General features: G+C 36.1%; 1 protein-coding gene across 1 annotated transcript; it reads right to left on the reverse strand.

Annotated features, from left to right (window-relative positions):
* Positions 1-9,699: 9,699 nt before the first annotated feature.
* On the reverse strand, positions 9,700-13,614 carry LOC104112252 (GDSL esterase/lipase At2g04570-like). Its single transcript, XM_009622120.4, has 3 exons — positions 13,141-13,614; positions 10,975-11,473; positions 9,700-10,170 (listed from the first exon to the last, which is right to left on the reverse strand). The coding sequence occupies exons 1-3, from the start codon at positions 13,519-13,521 to the stop codon at positions 9,977-9,979; spliced, it is 1,074 nt and encodes a 357-aa protein (XP_009620415.1). The 5' UTR covers positions 13,522-13,614; the 3' UTR covers positions 9,700-9,976.
* Positions 13,615-22,257: the final 8,643 nt, after the last annotated feature.

Raw genomic sequence — 22,257 nt, forward strand, 5'->3', positions numbered from 1 at the left:
CTTGAAGACGATGGTGCGGTGATCAGGAGGTCGAGTGTGTATTTGGGGATGTTAATTCGGGATATATTATGAAACTTTTAACAATAACTTGCTAGGAATTTGGCGAAGTAACAGTGTGAGATCATGGTAATTGAGAATAATGAGTCATTGTGGGTTCTGAATTTATATGATTGTGGCGTAAAACTAAGTGGGGGAGCCTACTGTCATGATTGGGTCACGTGGTTATGTGCCTATGCAGTTTCTGGTTACCGATACGCTGGTGGATTAGTTATGACTAAGGGAAGAAAACATCAAAGGTAATTCGGGCAGGGAATTTGATGAATGTGTGCTACCTTTCGCCCTATCAATTCATGTGCATATTTTCGGATGGCTCAGATTTTATACTTCTTGTGGATGTGATGTACAAAGGAAAGGATTCATACTTTTGCTTATTTTGAGTGTTTATATGCAAACAGAGCACTAATTTTAGATTGTATAATCAGGACTAGATTAATGCGGGCGAATCTCAACAGTGGTTCTAGTGGGTTCAAGAAGTATAGTGCAGTGAATAAGGATTTTTGAGTTCGTCATGTGGCTAAGGAATTAGTTTTGCAGCGAAGTGAGAAAGAGACTTGGAGTATTTCTATTAATGTCACGGGTTCTGCGGTGCAATGTTAGAGAGATGGAGGAAACAACTTCGAATTTGCAAAAGATCTTTCAGAGTATGTGCATCAATTGTAGATGTTATTTTTCTGCATGAAGGGAGTATAATTAAATGGTTTATTGGTACTGAGATGGCGAGGTCTCATGATTTGGGTCACTCGGGATGAGTGTTGTTTGAGGTCCATTGTGTGTTTGAATAGAAGTATTGGTTCAAAGGCAAGTCAAGAGTAAATCAGAAGAAGTTGAGTCAGCTAGTAGTGGTGTGAATCAGCATGGTTAAGGAAAGGGTCGGTTCCTTCGGTGTGGTAAGGTTATTCAGGTATTTTCGTGGCTACACTTGCGGGCTTGGCAGTGTCCATAATTTGATTGATTTGGAGGTGTTTCATTTTGATGGCTTTGTTATGTGTGAATAGGTCCCAAAAGAGTTATGGTGGTTTAGACTATGACTTGAGGTTGGAGTATTCTACAGTTATGGGAATTTGGCAGCGTGATGCAATTGTTCTTCTGAAATTAGTTAACCAAAAGGTTTCTAGCCGATGAAGTGTTTATTCTACTGGTGGTTCGAGAGTTATGATGAAATTCTTGTACTCTCACATAACAGCATGATAGGTGCAGTGAGCAGTATGGAATTGTGATTGAAAGTTCAAGGTAGAGGTTTAGTTTTGTCGAGTATGTCACGAGTTCAAAGAAGCGGTAGAGATTTCAGACTTTTAGAGTATGCTGGCGCTATTTTAGTGTCGCCTGAGAATAGTATTCTCTGGAAGAGGCACTGTGTATTGAATTACGGGTTCATGATTTGCATTACAAAAATAGTATGGTTGGTAGCCATGGATGTGCAGATTTTACTACCTGGTGTGGAAGGTTATGGGGGCATATCCCATGGGATGATCGTATAAGTATGACTTGTTAGTCATTAAGTGTTAGAGATTGAAATCAGATATGAAGATTCCGGTACTGTCGCTGATTGGAGAGTTAATGTCTGAGAGACGCTATATTCCTTTGGTTGTGGACTGTGGAAGTTTGTTCCAGATTTGACTGTCGATCGTATGTTTCATGGATAGGGTCATTGTGGTGTCTTGGGAGGTTATAGACCTATTTGGGGATGATCAGAATTGGCTCGAGGTTCGTTGGTAATTCTAATGTGCATGTATGCTCTATATCAGGTCGGATGTGTTCATTCAGCATAGCTTTGCTTATGGAGGAGTCTTCGAGTGTTGGATGTTATTCCTGTCATCAACTATTCTATGTAATACTCTATTATGCGATGTGGATTGTGAGACAACTTGATTATTCGCACATGTGTTGTGATCCTGTGTAGCTTGTGTATTATATGAGCGAGATGACTCTCGAGATGCAGGTCGTTTATTGCACCTTAGTCGTGCTTGGCATTTTGTAGCATATGGCGCTATCTATCTCCCCCAGGTTGTGTTTATGCACTTGACGTGCTGGTGGTCGATATTTGGGCATTTCGTGGGTATGAGAATTATATATCGGTAGGTACTTCCTTATTGATTGTTTGTGTGGATCGGGTGGCACGCATCACGCCGCATCAGTGAGATGTTGAGTACGATTTCTTATAGTTATTTTATGTGTGTTGTTTCTTACCCTTGGGATTAGTTCATAGTGTTTGTCTGGTTGATTTGAGTGTTATGCGGGCTGGGTAGTTCTTTACCCGAGTTCATTTTCCTTATTGGTCGTATTCAAGTTGTAGCTTGTTAGAGCATTGTTGACATCGTATTAGATTTTAGACGGTGTTTGAGGTGGCTTATTGCCCGAGCGGCTTGTACTGGGTGAGACGATATTGTTGGACCTGAAATCAGTGCAATCAGATTTATATAAGGTATATTAGAGGGAAAATGTCACTATTCCGTTCAGAATGAGACAAGGGTTCTTGTTGAGCAGAGGAATTCAATGAATTATTGATTTGGCGGGTAGTTATGAGATTCTACACATCTCTTTCATCGTCGCAGTATTGCGAGGGTTGGAACATGGCTTATATGTGTTATGAGGTATACTACGGGCACCGGGTTAGTGAATTTGTAGCTTCTATCGTTAGAGGATGTTATTCTGGGCATACGAATTATGCAGTGCATTGTGTGATTTCAGCATAGGTGCATAATCATGTTGTGGTACAGCGTGTTGAGATTGATATGGTGTTTGTATGTTAGAATCACATCTTGTAGAGAATTCCGGATGTTGGAATATGGTTCTAAGGCTTGTAGGCTAAGGTGGCAGGAAAGATCATTAGTCTGGCTTGAGATAATGTGCTCATATGGGTTGTGGTGGCACAGGTAAGTGCACGAGGTGTTAAACAGTGCTTTTGGGCAACTCAAGAATGGTTCTTGGAACGTTCGAGAACGAACATATGTTTAAGTAGGGGAGACTGTAACGACCCGACTGGTTGTTTTGAGCTCTAGTGCGTCGTTCGATAGTTTAAGGCCTTGAATAATTTCACATCATGTATTATGACTTGTACGTGCTGTCGGATTTGAATTTCAAGAAGTTCAGAGTTGATTTGGAAGGAAAATTCTCAATCGGAAGCTTTAAGTTGAAAGAGTTAACCAAGGTTTGAATTTTGAGTAAACGACATCAGAATCGGGATTTGAAGGTTCCAATAGGTTCGTATGATGATTTTGGACTTAAGCGTATGTTCGGGTTGAGTATCGGATATTCCGAGAGCGTTTCGATGCTTATGTGGAAAGTTGACATTTTGAAGGTCTTACAATTTTCTAAGTTTGATTTAAAGTGGACTTTGGTGTTATTAATGTCCATTTGGGATTCCGAGCCTTGGAATAGGTTCGTATTGTTATTTATGACTTGTACATAAAATTTGGCGTCATTCCGGAATGTCTAAGTGAGATTCGGATGTGTTCGACGAAGCATGAAGGTTTCGAAGTTAAGAGAGTTTAAAAAATTGAGTTTGATCTTTAATTCTTAGTTTTGATATTGTAATTTGTGTTTCGAGCCTTTGGACATGTTTACATAGGTTATATAGACTTGTTAGAATGATTGGACGAGGTTCCTCGGACCTCATATGAGTTTTGGGGTGATTTCAGACCAATTTTAGGCCCTTTTGAACTGCTGATATATGATGTCAGGGGTGTGAAACACGATCGCGAAGGTCTGGGCCGCAATCACGAAGAGCAAAGTGCATTTCTGGCCTTGTGAATTGTGATCGCGTAAGGTAGGGTCGCGATCGCGAAGAAGGAATTTCTGCTATCAGTGGTCTAATTTCAGGAGCTTGTATTTAACAATCTATAAGGAATCTGGAGATAATCCAAAAATAAAAGTTGTAGTCCATTGAATGTAGTTTTCAGAAAATTAAACCGTTTATTATTTGAAATTTTGTACAAAAGGTTATAGACATTATACCAAAGGGTATCTTTGAAAAAGAAAACACAATTTGTACATCGCAATCGCGTAATTTTTTCCGCAATCACGATGAAGGAAACGATGATGGAAATTTTGTTAACCACGATCGCATGGCTACATAACGCGATCATGAAGAAGGAGGCTTGGCGGGTGTATTAAATATCTAATTTTGAGATTTTAAGCTCATTTCTTCACTTTTAAGTTCTTGGAGCATATGTGAGGAGATTTGGGGTGATTCTTTAAGATCATTTTCACCATATAACATAAGGTAAGTTATTCCTACTTGTTTTGAGTTAAATACATGAGTTGTATATGGATTTAACATAGAATTTGATAGAAATTATGGAATTTTTGGAAGAAAATCTAGAAATGATATTTTTGGATTTTGACCACGAAATTGAACATGAAATTGGGAATAAATTATATATTTCAGTTCGTGGCGTATTGGGTAATGACTATCTTCAAAATTTATTTGCTGGGTAGATACTTACTGGGTACGCGTTGATTTGCGTACTCATGCTACACTTCTGCACTTATTGTGCAGGTATGTTTCTGATGGTCATTTGAGCGCATAGGCGCAGTTGCCGAGGGGACTTTATGGTGAGTTGTATTCTATGTTACGATCGGCAACATACAGAGTCTTCATCATATTTATTTAGTTTATCCTGTCTATCTCATATTCCAGACAGAGGTTATATTATTATTGTACTTCATAGTGGATACTAATGCACTTGTAACACCGGATTTTGAGAGTTTTTAGTAGATGTGTATAGCTTTTATCTAATGTTGTTACTCTTTTCTTTTATGTATTATTAATGCTTTATTTTCATGATTTTCTACGTCTAATTTTTTTTTACTTAATAAAACCCATTATTTTTCAATAGCAATAAAATGAGTAATTAAGTTGATAGTTTACTGTTGGCTTGCCTAACGACGATGGTGGACGCCGCCACAACTTATAGCGGGAATTGGGTCGTCACAAATGCATTCGAATTGAAGTTCGAATCCACAATAATAATATTAATTATCACACAATCACTAACTTTCTGATCTTCTATCAAATTAGATTCCTTAAGACTGTTAGTAAAATTGTATTAAAATAGAAAAATAGAAGAGCACAAGTTAGAATAGGAAAAAAAATATTTCGAACCCACAAATTTTTTGTGTGTCCTTAAAGAATCTAATCTCATCACTGTTGCCCAAGGTATTTGGATTAATTCCTCCCAAGATATATAAAACGGAAACTATTCTGTAATTGTGATACTTCAAATTACAAAACTTCATCAGACTCAAATGACGGAACAAATCGTACAATACAAACTCTATTTGATTTTAAAAATATGCAAAAATTTGGAATTTCAATTTTTAAAAATCTAAAATAATGCCTCTGTATTTATAGGCAATCAAAGGGTGAGAAGAAGAGGTACAACTCAGAAAAGGTGCCTCTTCTATTTCTAATTCACACCCCTTAAAAAATCAACAATACTTTTATCCATGAAATTGACGACATTGCAGTATTAGCCCCATATGTACATACTTGCGTTTAATGAAATAAATTCGGACTAAAATACCCGAAGGTTGAGCGGCAGAAATGGCGGCAACTTGCCGAGCAGGGTCCTCAATAAGTTTGGTGACCTAAAGCCAAACTTTAACGAGAGGCCTTAAATTTTAAAAAATTAATATTTATTTTATTTAAAATCTATTTTTTAATATTTTGATATGTAAAATCATACATAATTTTCTAAAATCTACCCGTTTTCTATTTAGGAAAATTAAAGAGAGAAAACAATAATATTCATGTCAAACCTAGTTCACACTTTATTCACACGTATAGAATTTAGGGAAAGATCTACATTGCCAAAGTTTTTACTGAAATAATAAATCAATCATAAATTAAAATATTATTATTTTTATTTATAAAGAACCTTTCTACATACGATAATTAATAGAAATTTAACTAGGAAAAATTGCCAAATATACCTCTCTACTTTCATATATTGTTTACATTTAACTACCGTTATACTATCGGGCCAAATTTACCCTACCGTTATACTATCGAGCCAAATTTACCCCTACAATCAGCAAACTTTTAAAAATACTCATTGATCTGTTAAGTAATCCAAAATCTCCTAAATTCTTTTTATTTAAATCACTAGTTGTACTTCTTGCTCCATTATTTTCAAAAATTACTATTGATGTGAATGTTAAAGTTACTAGACTATACAAATTATTCATAATTTGTTTTTAATTACCAATGCACTCATTTCTCTTCTTGTAATAAATAAAATTGGTTTAAAATATTATTTATTTTTCAATCATATACACACCGTAGAATTTAGTGGGTCTATTTATTGTGTATTATATGCAACTGATCATCATGTATGTACATGTATATTCAAATATATTTTTTCATTACCTGGTTAGTATAGAGTTCGATCGACTAACTTAAGAGTGCATAATGTGTAGGCATTTAATTAAAGCAAAGTTGAATTAGACAATGTAAAGTCTCCGAGGAACTTCAACTTCAATCACTAATACTTGCAAAGTCTCCATATATTTGGTGCAGCGAATTCATTAAAATTAGGATGTAGTAAATACTTTTAGAATTTAAAAAAGCTACCTAATTTAGATTTTTTAATTTACTATACTTTGTTTATTCGGTTGTATTATTAAATATTTTTTTCCTCTAATTTATCATAATTTTACAACTACGAACAAAGAAGATGAAAAATACATGTCAGAAAGATAGAAGTTTGGATTCAAGCCGTAGGCAGAGAATTCACCTTTCTGTAGCTTTTTATCTGTCTTTTTTCTTTTCAATAGTTAGTGTGCTGTCGTACTGAATGCCGTATTTATCGTGGCTTTCTAGGAGTCGAAATAAAAATAGTTATAGATATGGGACAAAGCAATACAGAAAATAATTTTGTTTGGAAGTAGTCAGGCCTACATTTAATTTAAGAAGCAATATTAGGGCTAGAGGTGGTAAAATTATTAAAAGAAAACAGTTATTCACTCGTATTATACATTAAAAAATAGATTGGATAATAAACTTTTTTGAATTACTCGTTTTCAATTCGCTCATATCCGCCCCGCCCATTTGCCACCCCTAATCAGGGCACTAATTTCGCCTTTGGAGGTCCACAAATTCATACCATCTGAGAAAATCTAGAAGGAACCCAAAGAAACAGAAAAAATGGAGTACATATATATGATGCAGATTGAGAGAATGGTCACATTTGGTTAAGAAACAGTTGCTATAAATTTCATAGTACCAACTACTCACCGAAAGAATGAAGGGGATAATTAATTTGAGAACTACTTAGTATTAATATTCTCTGTTGAGCAGAAATGGAGGTGGTGGTTGATACCCTTTATATCTTTTCAGATATTTGCTGACAAACTAAACATCATAATTCATTTCGTTTTCTTTTCTGATGAAGACTGAGAATTGATTCATAGTATATGAAAGAAAGGGTTTATTTTTTGTGCACCAAGAGTACATAGGTAGGTAGAACTAGAATTTAAAACTTATGAGTTTAGAATTTTAGTTTATTTAAGTTGCTGAATTCTAAATCGATAATTTGTATATATATAATAAAATGTTTAAGATAAATATAGGGTTTGGATCAAAATTACTATATTCAACTGAATAGTAACCCGTAAATAGCTCCGCCCCCGCAACAACGTAATAGAATTTTGCTTTATTAGGTTAAATAAACCTATAACAACATGTAATTTTTAATACCAAGCTTAAGCTAATCTAGAAAATAGATAAATAACCAATTATAAAAAAGGATAGTCTGGTGCATAAAGCATCCCACGTTTATTCACAGTTCGAGAAAGGATCGTCTCAAGGGATGTAATGTGATTATAAATAACCTAATATAATTAAATTAAATGGATAATAAAAAATTAATTTCTTGCTCTTATCGATATATATCCTTAAAACTCTGAAAGAAAAGGTTAAGATCAGTGTCATGGCCTTGTCCAGATATTGTCTTGTTGCCCTCATAGTTTACCACATTAGAAGCACTGAACCAAAGAGAATACAACTTATATAAGACCAAATCATTTCCTCTTTTTTTTTTTTGGGCTACTCACAATTAAGTGAATTTTGGCAGATACTTTTGGAAGTTTCGTGGATGTTAGAAACCTACTTTAAACACATATAAAGTTAAAGTTATGGATCTTGTAGCACACGTAATATAGCCTGTGGACGTTTGTGTGTGTGACACAGTCACGCAGTTTTTCTTTTTCTGACAAGTAAAAAGAATTAAACTTTTCTTCGATATTAAATTAGAAGTTAATTTCGGTGCAATATTGCATACAATATTTTATACTATCAGGTTAAAGTAACCTAGACATTCATACTAGCTAAATCCATCAAAGTATCATATTGTGCATTAATTTGGCCGTACAATTAATGAAAATGAAAATCATGAGTTCGGCTGCAACTGTAAAACTAAATAGCCCAAAAGATTAGGTATATCTGTCCCTAAAATACACGACAATATGAGGACATCCTTTGCTATAAATAAAGTTAATTGATAATGTGACATTATGACAATGAAAGGTTAGACTTTAGATATTCGATAATTATAATCCTTTATGATACTCCCTCCCTCCCATATTATTTTTCATGATTCTCTTGTACATGATTTTTAAGAAAAATTAATTAGGAAAAAATTTTGACTACTTTACCTTTATTCATATCTTAATATTTAATTTTTCTTCATTACTATTTGAACAAAGTTATCCATAATTGAGGTGTTTGTAGTCTTCAATGACAATTATTGCTAAGGGTAGAAGGAAAAAGATAATCAATTTTGTCTTGAATTTTTAAAATGGCAAATACTCCCTCCGTTCACTTTTACTTGTCCACTATTGACTTTGCACACCCCTTAAGAAATAATAAATAAAATGCATAATTTATCATGATACCCATATTAATTGGTGTATAGTCTTAATGAATTTGAAAAATAATTTGGAATGAGTAATTAATGCTAAGAGTAAAACATGAAAAATAACTTATTTTTCTCTTGATATGCGAAAGTGGACAAGTAAAAGTAAAAATCTATTTTTGAAATAGTGGACAAGTAAAAGTAAACAGAGGGAGTAATTTGAGACAACTATTTTTAATAACCACGACTGTTAATATGAGACGGAGGGAGAAATGTTTATTTCCAACAAAAAAAATAACATCTTTCCAGATCGGGACTAAAACACAAGAGCAATACTTTTCAAGCTAGTTAGAATTTAGCAGAGTTTTCATTAATATCACGTTGAATTAAGTGAGACTACATTTTTTTTGTTTTTATCTTGTTTCTAACATTTGAAGTAAACTCAGAGGTAAGTTACAGTTAATTTTTTGGAGTATAGTTTTTGTACAACTATAAGTTAATTTTTTGGAGTATAGTTTTTATAAAACTATACTCACTTCATTTGGATTTTCCAAAGCATTTTGATTGTTTAGATGATCTATCTATCGACATGTTATTGTGGAGTCTTGAAAAAAAAATCAGAGTTCCCAAAAATATGATTCTTATTGGATAAGAAACAATAACATTTTCTTAAACAAATTATAATCTATGGGAAAATTTTGACTATTTTGAGAGCCTAAATCTTAATGTACTTCAAGGAGAAAAACAATTGGCTAAGAAAATTAGAATAACTTATAGTAAAATCTTTAAACGAAGGAATAAAATTCTTTAAAATACAAATAAGACAATCAAGTTTCTAAGACAAATTACATTACTTAACGTGTCGAAAACGAAAAGTACAGATATCATCACCTGATTGAGATGACTAATATATACAAATATATTTTTTTCAAACTCTGGATATTACACAATATTCTAGAAAATTAAATAAACTTATTAATTTAAAGCAATACAACGTATAAATAATGCTCCGAAAATCTACGTAGGTACAAAATCCTTGATATGAATTTCCAATTGTTGAACTATAAAAATTCAGCAAGGACATTTTTCATCAAGAAATTGGTGATAATGAGGTTTGTTTTCTCAGTGAGATGGAAAGAGTCCCAAAACACGTACTTGTTTGCGTCTGTGCATGTAAATGGATTTAACTTATCACACAAGTAACTCATTTCAAATAATCCTGTGCCACAACATGCTATACCTGCCACCTCAAATCCTGATTTGCAAGTAAAAGGGAGCCAATTCATTAGATAATGACCCCAAAAATATCATATTTACATAAAGAGATGATCATGAGAATTGAAGACCGTCAAGTAATCAATCAAAAGAAATGTATATCTCCATTCTTTTCAAATTATATGGCATAGTTTGACTTGTATAGAGTTTAAGAAATATAGAATTTAAAAATACTTTGATAAATAGTAATAAATATATGTCATAATATTTGTGTAGCCATAAAAAAATATTACTAAAGGTAAAATAAAAAATTTAATTAGTTACATTATTTACAAATTATGAAAAGCGTTATTCTTTTGAAAAGAATTAAAAAAAAAAAAACCATCACATAAATTAGAGCGAAAGAATATATATTGAAAAAGCTGGATCCTTCGGAGAAATGAAAAATTACCTTAAGACCTTTTAGGAATTAGAAGATACGTAGTACTTAGTAAATTTTAATTACGAGTATCTGGCTAGAAATTACTTACTTGAGGAAGAACAATTGTGACAATAAAATATTACCTAAGCGGAATAAAATAGGATTTGAAGGATTTAGCTACTTTTAGGAGCAATGCGTTATTACTTAGACCACAAGAATTGGAAGTTCCAATTAATTAAGCTTAAAAGTATTTATCACCCACTTCAATATATATATAATTGAAACGTATGAGTATGAGTTGTAATTGTGGTGACTATGAGAAAATCTTGACATGTAAAAGTTAGAAAGTTAACCTAATTTTATGAGTCAATTATTTAACGGAAAAATGGATAAATAAAAGAGGAGTTGAAAGGAAAAACTTACCAAATGAGGAAGGATTTTTGATCATTTGAAGTATGAGATCATAGGTATCAGCAAAAACAACTCTAATCCCAGGAAACTCCTCATTTAACTTCTGAACCAAACCCTTTAACATCCCATTAAAATGTGTAGCCACTTCGTTATATTTCTCATTGCAACCATCTCCATTTCCTCTTATATAATTAGTTGCTCTTTCCAAAGGTAAACAACCCATAGGAGGAAGTCCAGTTAAGGAAATTTTCCTAGCTCCTAAATCATAAATTTGCTTGACAAACTTTTCTGCAATTTGAAGAAGGAAACCCTGAAACTGTTCTATTGTGTATTGAGATGCACGTTTGCTTTGCATTGAATAATAATTTTCCAAGAAATCGTTTGTTCCCACGCTGATAAGATATAGGGATTCCTCTATTATGTATTTGGCTTTTCTGTTGCCTGCATATGCTTCTAGTTTCTTCTGATAATCCTTGTAGTTTTCTACTTCTTTCCACAGGGGTAACACATTCTGTGAAAAGGAAGAACATATTGAAGCCAATCAAATATTTTACCCATAAAAGAATTATACTATTAGCATACGAATTTAAGATATATACATTGTTAGTGTAAAACTTTTACACCATCATGTTACCCAAAGAAAATCTACTTAAAATGTATAATTTATAATCTTAAAAATAAGACAAATTACCTGCTACAATATATAAGTATCCTAATGGTATAAAACAATTTAGACCGTGTATATAACTTAATTAAACTCTTAACATATACATATAGTTTTGTAGTAATTCGATAATTAATTATTGGTTAAATGCATACAATGCACATGCAGTAATTTTAACATGTTGCATATTGCATCAATTTCATAAGAAACTTACTCACCCCTAATGCTTGCAATACACCTATAAATATATCACACGTGTAATTCAGTTTTAGCAAAACTTTTACTTGATAATTAAAAAATCTATCAAAAAAGCAGATTCAAGATCAAAGTTATTGAAATGAATATTACTCCATAAACCATGAAAATGAATGTGAAGCGTAAATAAAAAAAAATTAAAATTGTTGTATATTATATTACCCGGCCCATAAGAAAACTTGTTTTAATAGTTTAATATTGTCTTCTAAGTGTTAAATTAATTAAATTTGGTGCAAAGATTTGGGGTGCGGGCAGTAAGTTTTTCCTGTACTCATCGCATTATTTATCAGTTTATCCTTCCCAAAGAGCAAATCAGACCTAATAATATATAATACTCTAAATCTGTACTTTCTGTTGATATGCTAAACTTTTACCACTTTTCTTCCAAAATAATATTGTAACAAGAAGTACTACAAAATCAATAAAATATGTACGCACTCACCTATTTATGTGGATAATAAATATATTTTGACACTATGTTTCATCGACAAACACGAATATTCAATTCGGAGCAACGGTTTTCGACTTTAATAAAAACAAAGCATTTTCTTTTCTTTATAAAGCAACCCCGTGTGCGCACGAGAGTGGCTGACGAATAACCCATCCACCCAAAGAACACAACGTATCACTGTTCTTTTTTCATTTAAAAATAATATTAACGTGAAGTTAGAATTTAAAGATTATGAATTCGAAATTTTTGTCATTGAGTTCTATAGAGTAATATTTTGTACATATTAAATAATTTTTTAAAACAATATAAAATTTAAATCAAAATAATAATATTAGGTTCGACTATCTCACACTATAAAAATGCTTTATGCCTCGTATAAACATTAGGATCAGCTTATGCCGATCACAGTAATATAAAAAAAATCACATAATTATATCATTTAAAAGATTACATAATTATCTACAAAAGTGAAATTAATAACTTGAAAATCAGATACATTATACTACAGCTTATTAAAATAAACTGATTATAATAATCTTATACACTGCCAATGTGTATATAAGTTAAATTCGACCATAAATAGTACACTCTTTGTTTTGTTTTATGTGGTACTCAAAAATTTAACTTAAAATTTTTTATTTACCCTTAATAACGTAGTACTTTATAGTAGCTACACAAATATTTCTTTAATTTTTTTCTTAAATTTCTTGATCAATCAATATTACCTCAAATTAATTAACAAGAGGGAATAAGATATAGGAGTAAGAATGGAGTAGCAATTAGTAGTAGAATAAGAAAGAGAGCTTACAAGAACATCAGAAGTAGCATTATCATAACCAGTACCAGCAGAAGCAAAGCAAACACCACCAGCAAAATCAGAAATTTTGTACATGGGATCCAAATAAGCTGGCACAAATGGCCTCAAACCAAAAGCCTCAGATATAAAATCTGGTGGAATACGTCCATTGCAGAACCTTCCTGTTGGTCTTTTGTCATAAAAGTCACGGCCATAAGGCTCGAAATTGCTCTTAAGAAGAGTGGAAATCTGGTTGTTATTGCCAGCATCAACGGAGGAATCCCCGAACACTATAATTGCTGGAACTTTTCCTGCTAAAGAAGTAGTTATTAGTAGTAAGAATTGGACAACAATTAGTATCAGCCGTGGAATATTGAAGTTTTGAGCTTCCATTCTTTTGTTTTTTTGTGTGATTTATTTAAGGTTATGGGGATTTGAGTGAAGCATATTAACTTTTTATACAGGTGAATTGGGTGGGAAAGAGGGTCCTTTGGCAGGAGTTTGTTGGTATCATTAATGGCGAAGGAAAAATCATATATTAACATGCATTTGATATGAAGGAAAATACATGAAATATACTTTTTGTGGGATACCTTAAAAAATTAATTTTACAGATCATTTTGAACTATGTGATGTGAGATAATCGTACGCCGTGAAGTGATTGTACTTTGGCAATATTTCTAACTACTCCGTGTGGAAGATTAATAACCATGAGTCAATTTGGGTTAGCTAATTGTAAATGCTCCCTATCCTTTCCATCCACTATAATTAATTTTAATTTTAAGATTTTGGCATACCCATTATTTAGTAACGTTAATTAAGAAAGTTATTTAAATTATCTTTTATGGGTAAGGGTCAGGGGGTGGGATGGGCCCAAAGGGGTAAGGGGAACAAGGGCACCTGTAGGTTGAGAATTGGATCGTAGAATATAGGACGTTGACGGGTAAGTCTATAGAGCTGGCAAAATTCTCCACAAAAAGAAGGTCAATATAGCGTGTGTGCAGCAGACTAGGTGGGTAGGATCGAAGGCGAGGAATGCAGAAGGGTATAAATTATGGTACTCCGGAGTCCTGAAGGGCAAGAACAGAGTGGGTAATTTCATTGGATAGGGAGCTGAGAGAGTCAGTGGTAGAGATTAGGTGGGTGAATGACATATTGATGGCGATTAAGTTAGTAGTTGGAGGAAGCACTCTGAATGTCATTAGCGCATACGTGCCGCAAACGGGCTTGGACGAGGAGGTTAAAAGGCGCTTCTGGAAGGCGCTGGATGAGGTGGTGTGGGGTATTCCGCCTACGGAGAAGTTATTCATAGGAGGGGATTTCAATTGTCATATTGGGTCGTTTGCCGGAGGCTATGGCGAGGTGCACAGTGGCTTCGGCTTTGGGGATAGGAACGGAGGTGGTACTTCAGTGTTGGATTTCGCTAGAGCTTTTGAGTTGGTGATCGTGAACTCTATTTTTCGAAGAGGGAGGAAAATTTGGTTACTTTCCGGAGTATGGTGGCTAAGAATCAGATTGACTATCTTCGCCTCAGGAGGTGTGATAGGGGGTTGTTCGAGGATTACAAGGTGATCCCGAGTGAGAACCTCGCGACACAACATAGGCTCCTGGTGATGGACGTCGGTATCTTGATAAAGAGGAAGAAGAGGTTTGTATATGATCAACTGAGAATCAGGTGGGGAATTTTGACTAAAGATAATGCGTGGGATTTAGAGCGGCGGCTGATGGCTATGGGAGCCTAGAAGATTGGTGGGGACGCTAACGTTATGTGGACGGCGACGACGGACTGTATAAGGGAGGAGGCAAGAGAGGTATTGGGGGTCTCGAAGGGTTACTCTGGCTGGCACCGAGGCGACTGGTGATGGAATGACATAGTGCAAGGTAAAGTGAAAGCAAAGAAAGCGGCTTACCTTAAGTTAGTAGAGAGTACCGACGAGGAGCGGAGGAGAGCGAACAGAGAAAGATATAAGGAGACTAGGAAGGAGGCAAAATTAGCGGTCACGGAGGCTAAGACTGCTGCGTTCAGTCAGCTGTATGAAGATGTTACACCATATGCGTCCCAAGGTGACGTAATGAATATGAGACTTTTTAATCATGATTTAAATAATTTTAAAGTCATAATATGTATAAATATAATATTTGGATAGAAAATATGAAGTTTGGGATAAATCGGATTAAAGTAGCGAAAAAGCCAACTAAGGATTTACCTTGTAACAGAGGTTTGTGAGAAATATATTTTGTATGCTATATGAGGTCTTTTGGGACATATTATATACCAAATTGAAGGTCTTGGAATGTAGTTTCCAACTATTATAACCGTTTATTCATACGACACCCGGATAAAAAGTTATAAGCATTAGAAAAAAGACCAATGCTAGGGTGCCAAGTAGCACCTTTTGACTTTTCAAACAAAATAGATATTTATATCCTTATCACGTTTCTTTCTTCCATTTTCTAGAACACACAACCAAATAAGACCCCAAACTTTACTCTTAAGCTCTCTGCAAGAGCTTCAAACAAGATTATCATCCTGGGCACAGAATCAAAAAATGATAACATTAAAACGATCCCTACAACATAAGTATCGCTATATCGCCTCTCTTTTTCTTTGTAGTTTGAGTTTTGGAAGGTAATTCATAGTTAGGAAAACATGTACTTTCTGTATTTAAGTGTTTAAATATCAAGGATGGTTGATAAATTCATTTTCTAATAGTTAGAACTCACGGGACGGTGATCGAAAGCTGTGTATTCGAGTTATTCACTTGTAACAGACTGTTTTGTGAATTGTTTTGTGTTGTTGTTGGGATGCATGTTTTACTACTGTTTTATGGATTTTTGGAGGAGTAATGTTGCGTAGAAACACCACATAAATGCAGGGTGGTGGACTGGTCATTCATCGTAATATTTTCGGGCCGCTTGACACTACTACGGTGGTCGTTTTGTGTATGAAGAGATTGGGGTGTGTTGGGCTATTTTGTAATATTTTGTGGTGCATATAAGATTAGAAAATAATGTATACATGTTGATATTTTTTTGTTTGGGGTTATCTTGAATTTGAAGGAAGTAAGGATTATAGGGGAGATGCTGCCCGTTTTAATACAAAATAAGCTTGTCGTTCGTTATGCGATTGTGGTACCTTTCGTAACTTAAAGATAGTATTATTATTGTTGTTGTAGATTAAGCTACGGAGAGGCGAGTTCAACTTGGTGATTGAAAATATTGTGATAAGGTATGTTAAGGCTATCCCTTCTTTCCTTTTTGGCACGATCCATATGATGCAAGAAACGAGCAAGTACGCAACTTTCACAAATAATTCTATTCCTAGAAGTACTAAGGTTGCCTATGTTCTTGATTCCCCATATCTCCTACTATCATATCGTCTATTCATGGGTCTCATGACATTCGGAGAGATCTTACTGATTTACTTCATTATGCATTGCATCCATTTATACATGTATACTGACCCATGACCAGATGGTGTTATATACGCGTATAGTATATATATATGTGGTATGGGGAAAGGTTATGGCGTTATATACGCACCACCACCTGATCAGCTGGTATACATTTATGATTTCGCCCACAGAGGCTGAGATGATATGATGGGATGCCCTAAGAGGCTTGATGATGTTATGTACGCATATACTTATGCATGATATGACATTTATATGTATATGCATGACATTATAAGTGTTTCATGATTCACAGATCTATTCAGACTTATAGGTTGAGTCCTTTACTCTGTGTTTCTTTCATGTCTATTATATACTAATTTTTATGCCTTACATAATCAGTACATTATTCATACTAACACCCGTATTGCTTGGGGGCCTGCGTTTCATACAGCCAGGTGCAGGTAGACAGGCTGTTGGTCCCCCATCTTAGGATACTTGCTCAGCGAGAGTTGGTGTGCTTCACTTGATCCGGTGCTGCTATTGACTTTTGGTACGATACTTTTGTATACGTATGGGTATTACGGGGCCCAGTCCCGTCCTTTATACAGTTGTACACTCTATTAGAGGTCTGTAGACAATCATGTATTGTTATATAGTATGTGGCCTTGTCGGCTCGCCCTACCATATTCCGTATATATATATATATATATATATATATATATATATATATATATACATATACACTTTTGGGCATGTTTTCCCACGTATGTTGTTTATATGAATCAGTAGTTTATTTCCAAACGTTATGCATGATCTACACTTATTTCATGTTTATATCTTAGACGAATGCTTAGGGGTGTTCGATAGGTAGAACTCGGGCACTCGTCACAGCCCATCAGTTTGGGTCGTGACAAAAGTGGTATCAGAACAGTTCCATCCTAGGGTTGTCTATAGACTGTGTCTAGTAGAGTCTTGTTTATGAGTGTGTTGTGCACCACACTTATAAATAGGAGGCTACAAGACATATAGGATGTTACCTTCCTTTCTTATCTTAGATCATGCGGTATAAGAATTCATTTTCCTAATGATATGTTATGTTTTCAGCGATGCCCAAGAAGGCTACAACCTCCCAGAAGGGTAAGTCCGTGGATGATGAGACTACAAGTAGGGCGCCACGAGTTACCAGGGCTCAGGGAGAGTCACATAACGAGACTCCATCTCAGACTTCACATACCCTACCCTCTCTAGAGGAGATCCGAGGGGCACCAGCTCCAGCACCAGCCCCAGTACCCCCAGTTCCTCAGCCAGATGCATCGGGTCAGGAGATGAGAAATGTTATTAAGCTATTGACTCGATTAGTAGCTGCACAGGCTCGGCGCCAGGAGGTAGGTATCAGTCATGCAGAAAGGTCCATCAGTGCGAGGGTTCACAATTTTATTAATTTGGACCCTCCCATATTCACTGGAGCAGATCCAAACGAGGACCCTCAGGTATTTAATGATAGGATACAGATAACTTTGAGGGTAATGAAGGCCACTGCAACTGAGTCAGTTGAGCTATATTCCTAAAGACTTCGGGATATTGCAGTTAATTGGTACGAGTCTTGGGAGTTGTCCAGAGGTGAGGATGCCCTTCCAGCAGTATGGCAGGAGTTTACATAGGCTTTTCTTCGTCATTATTTACCACCAGAGCTTAGACGAGCCAGAGTTGCTAAGTTCTTGACCCTTCGGTAGGGTAATATGAGTGTTCGGGACTACAACCTTCAGTTTGATTCTTTGGCTAGGTATGCTCCCACTACTGTAGCTAAGATGGAGGATCGGGTTCATCGATTCGTGATGGGGTTGTAGCTGCACCTGCTTAATGACTGTATGTCGATCTCACTTTATCCAGACATTGATATTTATCGTATTCAGGCATACGCTCAGGGTGTAGAGAAGCGTAAGCAGAAGCAGAGGGCTGATCGTGAGCATGATAGGGTCCAGAGTAAGAGAGCGAGATCTTCAGGTCCTTCTGGTGAGTTTCGAGGTGGTTAGAGACAGAAATACCCAAGGTATCCAGCCCAGCCATCGGCTAGTGTACCCCCTCAGTTTTCTGGTAGGAGATTTGATCATTCCATATATTCAAGGCCCAGTCAGAGTTCTAGGGCCTCTAGTTCTCAGTATAGGGGTGAGTCAAGTTAGATGAGGCTACCCTTGCCACGATGTGCTCAGTGTGGTAAGCAGCATGCCGAGCAGTGCCTAGTGGGGTTGGGTGTTTGTTATACTTGTGGTTATCCAGGCCACGTTATGAGATATTATCCGACGAGAGGTGGTGCAGGTATAGTTCAACCAGCGGGATCTGTAGCTGGTTCGTCATCATCAGTACGCCCCCCTGGGCAAGGTTCACAGGCACCAACCGGTCGTGGTAGAGGCAAAAGTGGAGCATCTAGCTCGAGCGCTCCTCAAAACCGTATCTATGCCTTAGTGGGTCGACTGGATCATGAGTCATCACCTGATGTTGTTATAGGTATATTATCAGTCTCCTCATATGATGTATATGCATTGATTGATCTAGGTTCCACTTTATCGTACGTCACTCTGTTGGTTGCTAGTAAGTTTGGGATAAAACCTGAGTTGATTAAACCTTTTGAGGTGTCTACACCTATTGGGGATCCAGTGATAGCTAGACAGGTATATAGAGATTGTATAGTAGCAGTACTTAGTCGTTCTACAGTAGCAGACCTGATTGAGCTAGATATGGTAGAATTTGATGTTATAATGGGTATGGATTAATTGGCTTCTTGTTATGGTAACGTTGATTGTATATCAAATATGCTTCGGTTCCAGTTTCTAGGGGAGCCAGTTCTAGAGTGGAAAGGTAATACTGCATCGCCGAGAGGTAGGTTTATTTCCTATCTCAAGGCAAGGAAGATTATCAAAAAGGACTATATTTATCACTTAGTTCGGTACGTGATGTGAAAGAAGAGTTACCGACCCTTCAATCTATCCCGGTGGTTAATGAGTTTTCCGATGTTTTCCCGATGAGCTTCCAGGCCTTCCGCCAGAGCGGGAGATTGAGTTTGCTATTGATACATTACCAGATACTCAGCCGATATCTATTCCTCCTTATAGAATGGCACCTGCAGATCTGAGAGAGTTGAAAGAACAACTGAGGGATTTGCTTGAAAATGGCTTTATCAGACCCAGTACATCACCGTGGGGAGCACTTATGTTATTTGTGAGAAAGAAAGATGGTTCCTGGCGAATGTGTATTCATTACAGGCAATTGAATAAGGCGACGATCAAGAATAAGTACCTGCTCCCGAGGATTGATAATTTATTTGATCAGTTCCAGGGTGCTAGGTGTTTCTCGAAAATAGAATTAAGGTCGGGGTACCATTTGGTAAGGGTTAGAGAGAAGGATATTCTGAAGACAACATTCAGGACCAGATACGGGCACTTTGAGTTTCGTGTTATGTCGTTCGGTTTGACCAATGCCCTAGCGGTATTCATGGACTTGATGAACCGTGTATTCAGACCCTTTCTAGATCTGTTCGTGATTGTATTTATAGATGGTATTTTGGTTTATTCTCGTTCAGAGGCTGATCATGCAGATCATTTATGTACTCTGCTCAGAGATCTACAAGAATGGAAGTTGTATGAAAAATTCTCTAAATGTGAATTCTGGATGAATTCTGTAGCCTTCCTTGGTCATATTATTTCAGGTGAGGGTATCCAGGTCGATACACAGAAGATTGAGGCAGTGAAGACTTGGCCTAGACCCACGACACCGACAGATGTTCGTAGCTTCCTCGGTTTGGTAGTTTATTACAGGAGATTTGTAGAGGAGTTTTCTTCTCTTTCAGTACCATTGACAAAGTTGATTCAAAAGGTAACCAAGTTTCAGTGGACTGATGCTTGTGAGCGGAGTTTCTAGGCATTGAAGGACAGATTGACTTCAGCAGTGGTTCTGACACTTCCAGAAGGTACCGATGGTTATGTTATCTATTGTGACGCTTCGGGCGTTGGATTGGGTTTTTTATTGATGCAACATGGTAAGGTTATCGCTTACGCTTCTAGACAACTAAGAAACTATAAGAAGAATTACCCGATCCACGATTTAGAGTTATCCGCGGTGATTCATGCACTAAAGATGTGTAGGCACTATTTGTATGGCATTCATGTTGATATTTATACGGACTATAAGAGCCTTCAGTATATATTCAAGCAAAAGGAATTGAATTTACGTTATAGGCGATGGTTGGAGCTACTAAAAGACTATGATGTTGATATTTTATACCATCCAGGAAAGGCGAATGTAGTAGCCGATGCCCTTAGCCGTAGATCTATGGGCAGCTTATTATATTTACAGCCAGATAAGAGTGATATAGCTCGTGAGATTTATCATCTAGGTAATCTTGGAGTTCAACTACTAGTTCAGGTGATACCGAAATTACTATTCAGGACACGACAACATCCTCTCTAGTAACTGAAGTGAAGGATCGCCAGTATGAAGATCATGTGCTAGATCACTACAGAGATACAACCCCTCAAAAGGAGAAGACACCCTTGGAGATTACAGGAGATGGAGTCCTTAGATATCTAGATCGAATATGTGTTCCTAATGTGGCAGGGTTGCGCCAGCAGGTTATGGGAGAAGCTCATTATTCTCGTTATCCTATTCATCCAGGAACGACGAAGATGTATCATGATATCAGGGGAATATACTGGTGAGACGGAATGAAGAAGGATATAGCAGAGTTTGTTGCTTAGTGCCCTAATTGTCAGCAGGTTAAGATTGAGCTTCAGAAACCTGGTGGATTATTACAGCTTATAGAAATTCCGACTTGGAAATGGGAAGTGATTAACATGGATTTTATCATAGGCTTACCTCGTACCCAGCATAAGTTCGATTCTATATGGGTTATTATTGATAGACTTACAAAATCAGCCCATTTTCTGCCTGTTAGGACTATGTATTCAGTAGAGGATTATGCAAGGATTTACATTAAGGAGATAGTACGACTTCATGGTGTCCCTATATCTATTATCTTAGATAAAGGTGTTCAGTTTACAGCTAATTTCTGGAGGTCCTTCCAAAACGGATTGGGGACTCAGGTAAGTCTTAGTACAATATTTTATCCCCAGATAGACGGTCAGGCTGAGCGTACTATTCAGACACTGGAGGATATGCTGCGGGCTTGTGTGATGGACTTTAGGGGTATCTGGGATGATCATCTTACACTTATTGAGTTTGCATATAATAATAGTTATCATTCCAGCATTCAGATGGCTCCATACGAAGCTCTTTACGGACGGTAAGTGTTGGTCACCTATCGGATGGTTCGTGGTTGGGGAAACTAAGTTAGTAGGACCAGAGTTGGTACACCAGGCATTTGAGAATGTTAAGCTTATACGGGAAAGGCTATTAGTAGCTCAGAGTCGTCAGAACTTCTATGCAGATAATCGACGACGAGACTTGGAGTTTTAGGTAGATGACTGGGTATTCCTAAAGGTATCACCGATGAAAGTCGTTATGAGATTCGGTAAGAAATGAAATCTTATCCCTCGGTACATTGGACCTTATAAGATTATACGTAGAGTAGGCCAAGTAGCATATGAGTTAGACTTGCCTTCCAAATTGGTGTCTGTACATCCAGTATTTCATGTGTCTATGCTCCGTAGGTGTATTGGAGATCCATCTAAAGTCATTCCAGTTAATGATGTTCAGGTTACAGAGCATCTATCATATGAGG

This window comes from Nicotiana tomentosiformis, chromosome 5, assembly GCF_000390325.3.
Source record: "Nicotiana tomentosiformis chromosome 5, ASM39032v3, whole genome shotgun sequence".
Taxonomy (NCBI): domain Eukaryota; kingdom Viridiplantae; phylum Streptophyta; class Magnoliopsida; order Solanales; family Solanaceae; genus Nicotiana; species Nicotiana tomentosiformis.

Bases quoted from the DNA above. Each gene is read 5' to 3' on its own strand.
- LOC104112252 (XM_009622120.4), bottom strand. From the start codon at position 13,521: ATGGAAGCTCAAAACTTCAATATTCCACGGCTGATACTAATTGTTGTC. The intron at 11,474-13,140 runs GTAAGCTCTCTT...TCCTTTTCACAG, and splicing joins ATGCTACTTCTGATGTTCTT to AATGTGTTACCCCTGTGGAA. The intron at 10,171-10,974 runs GTAAGTTTTTCC...CTTGCAAATCAG, and splicing joins CAAAAATCCTTCCTCATTTG to GATTTGAGGTGGCAGGTATA.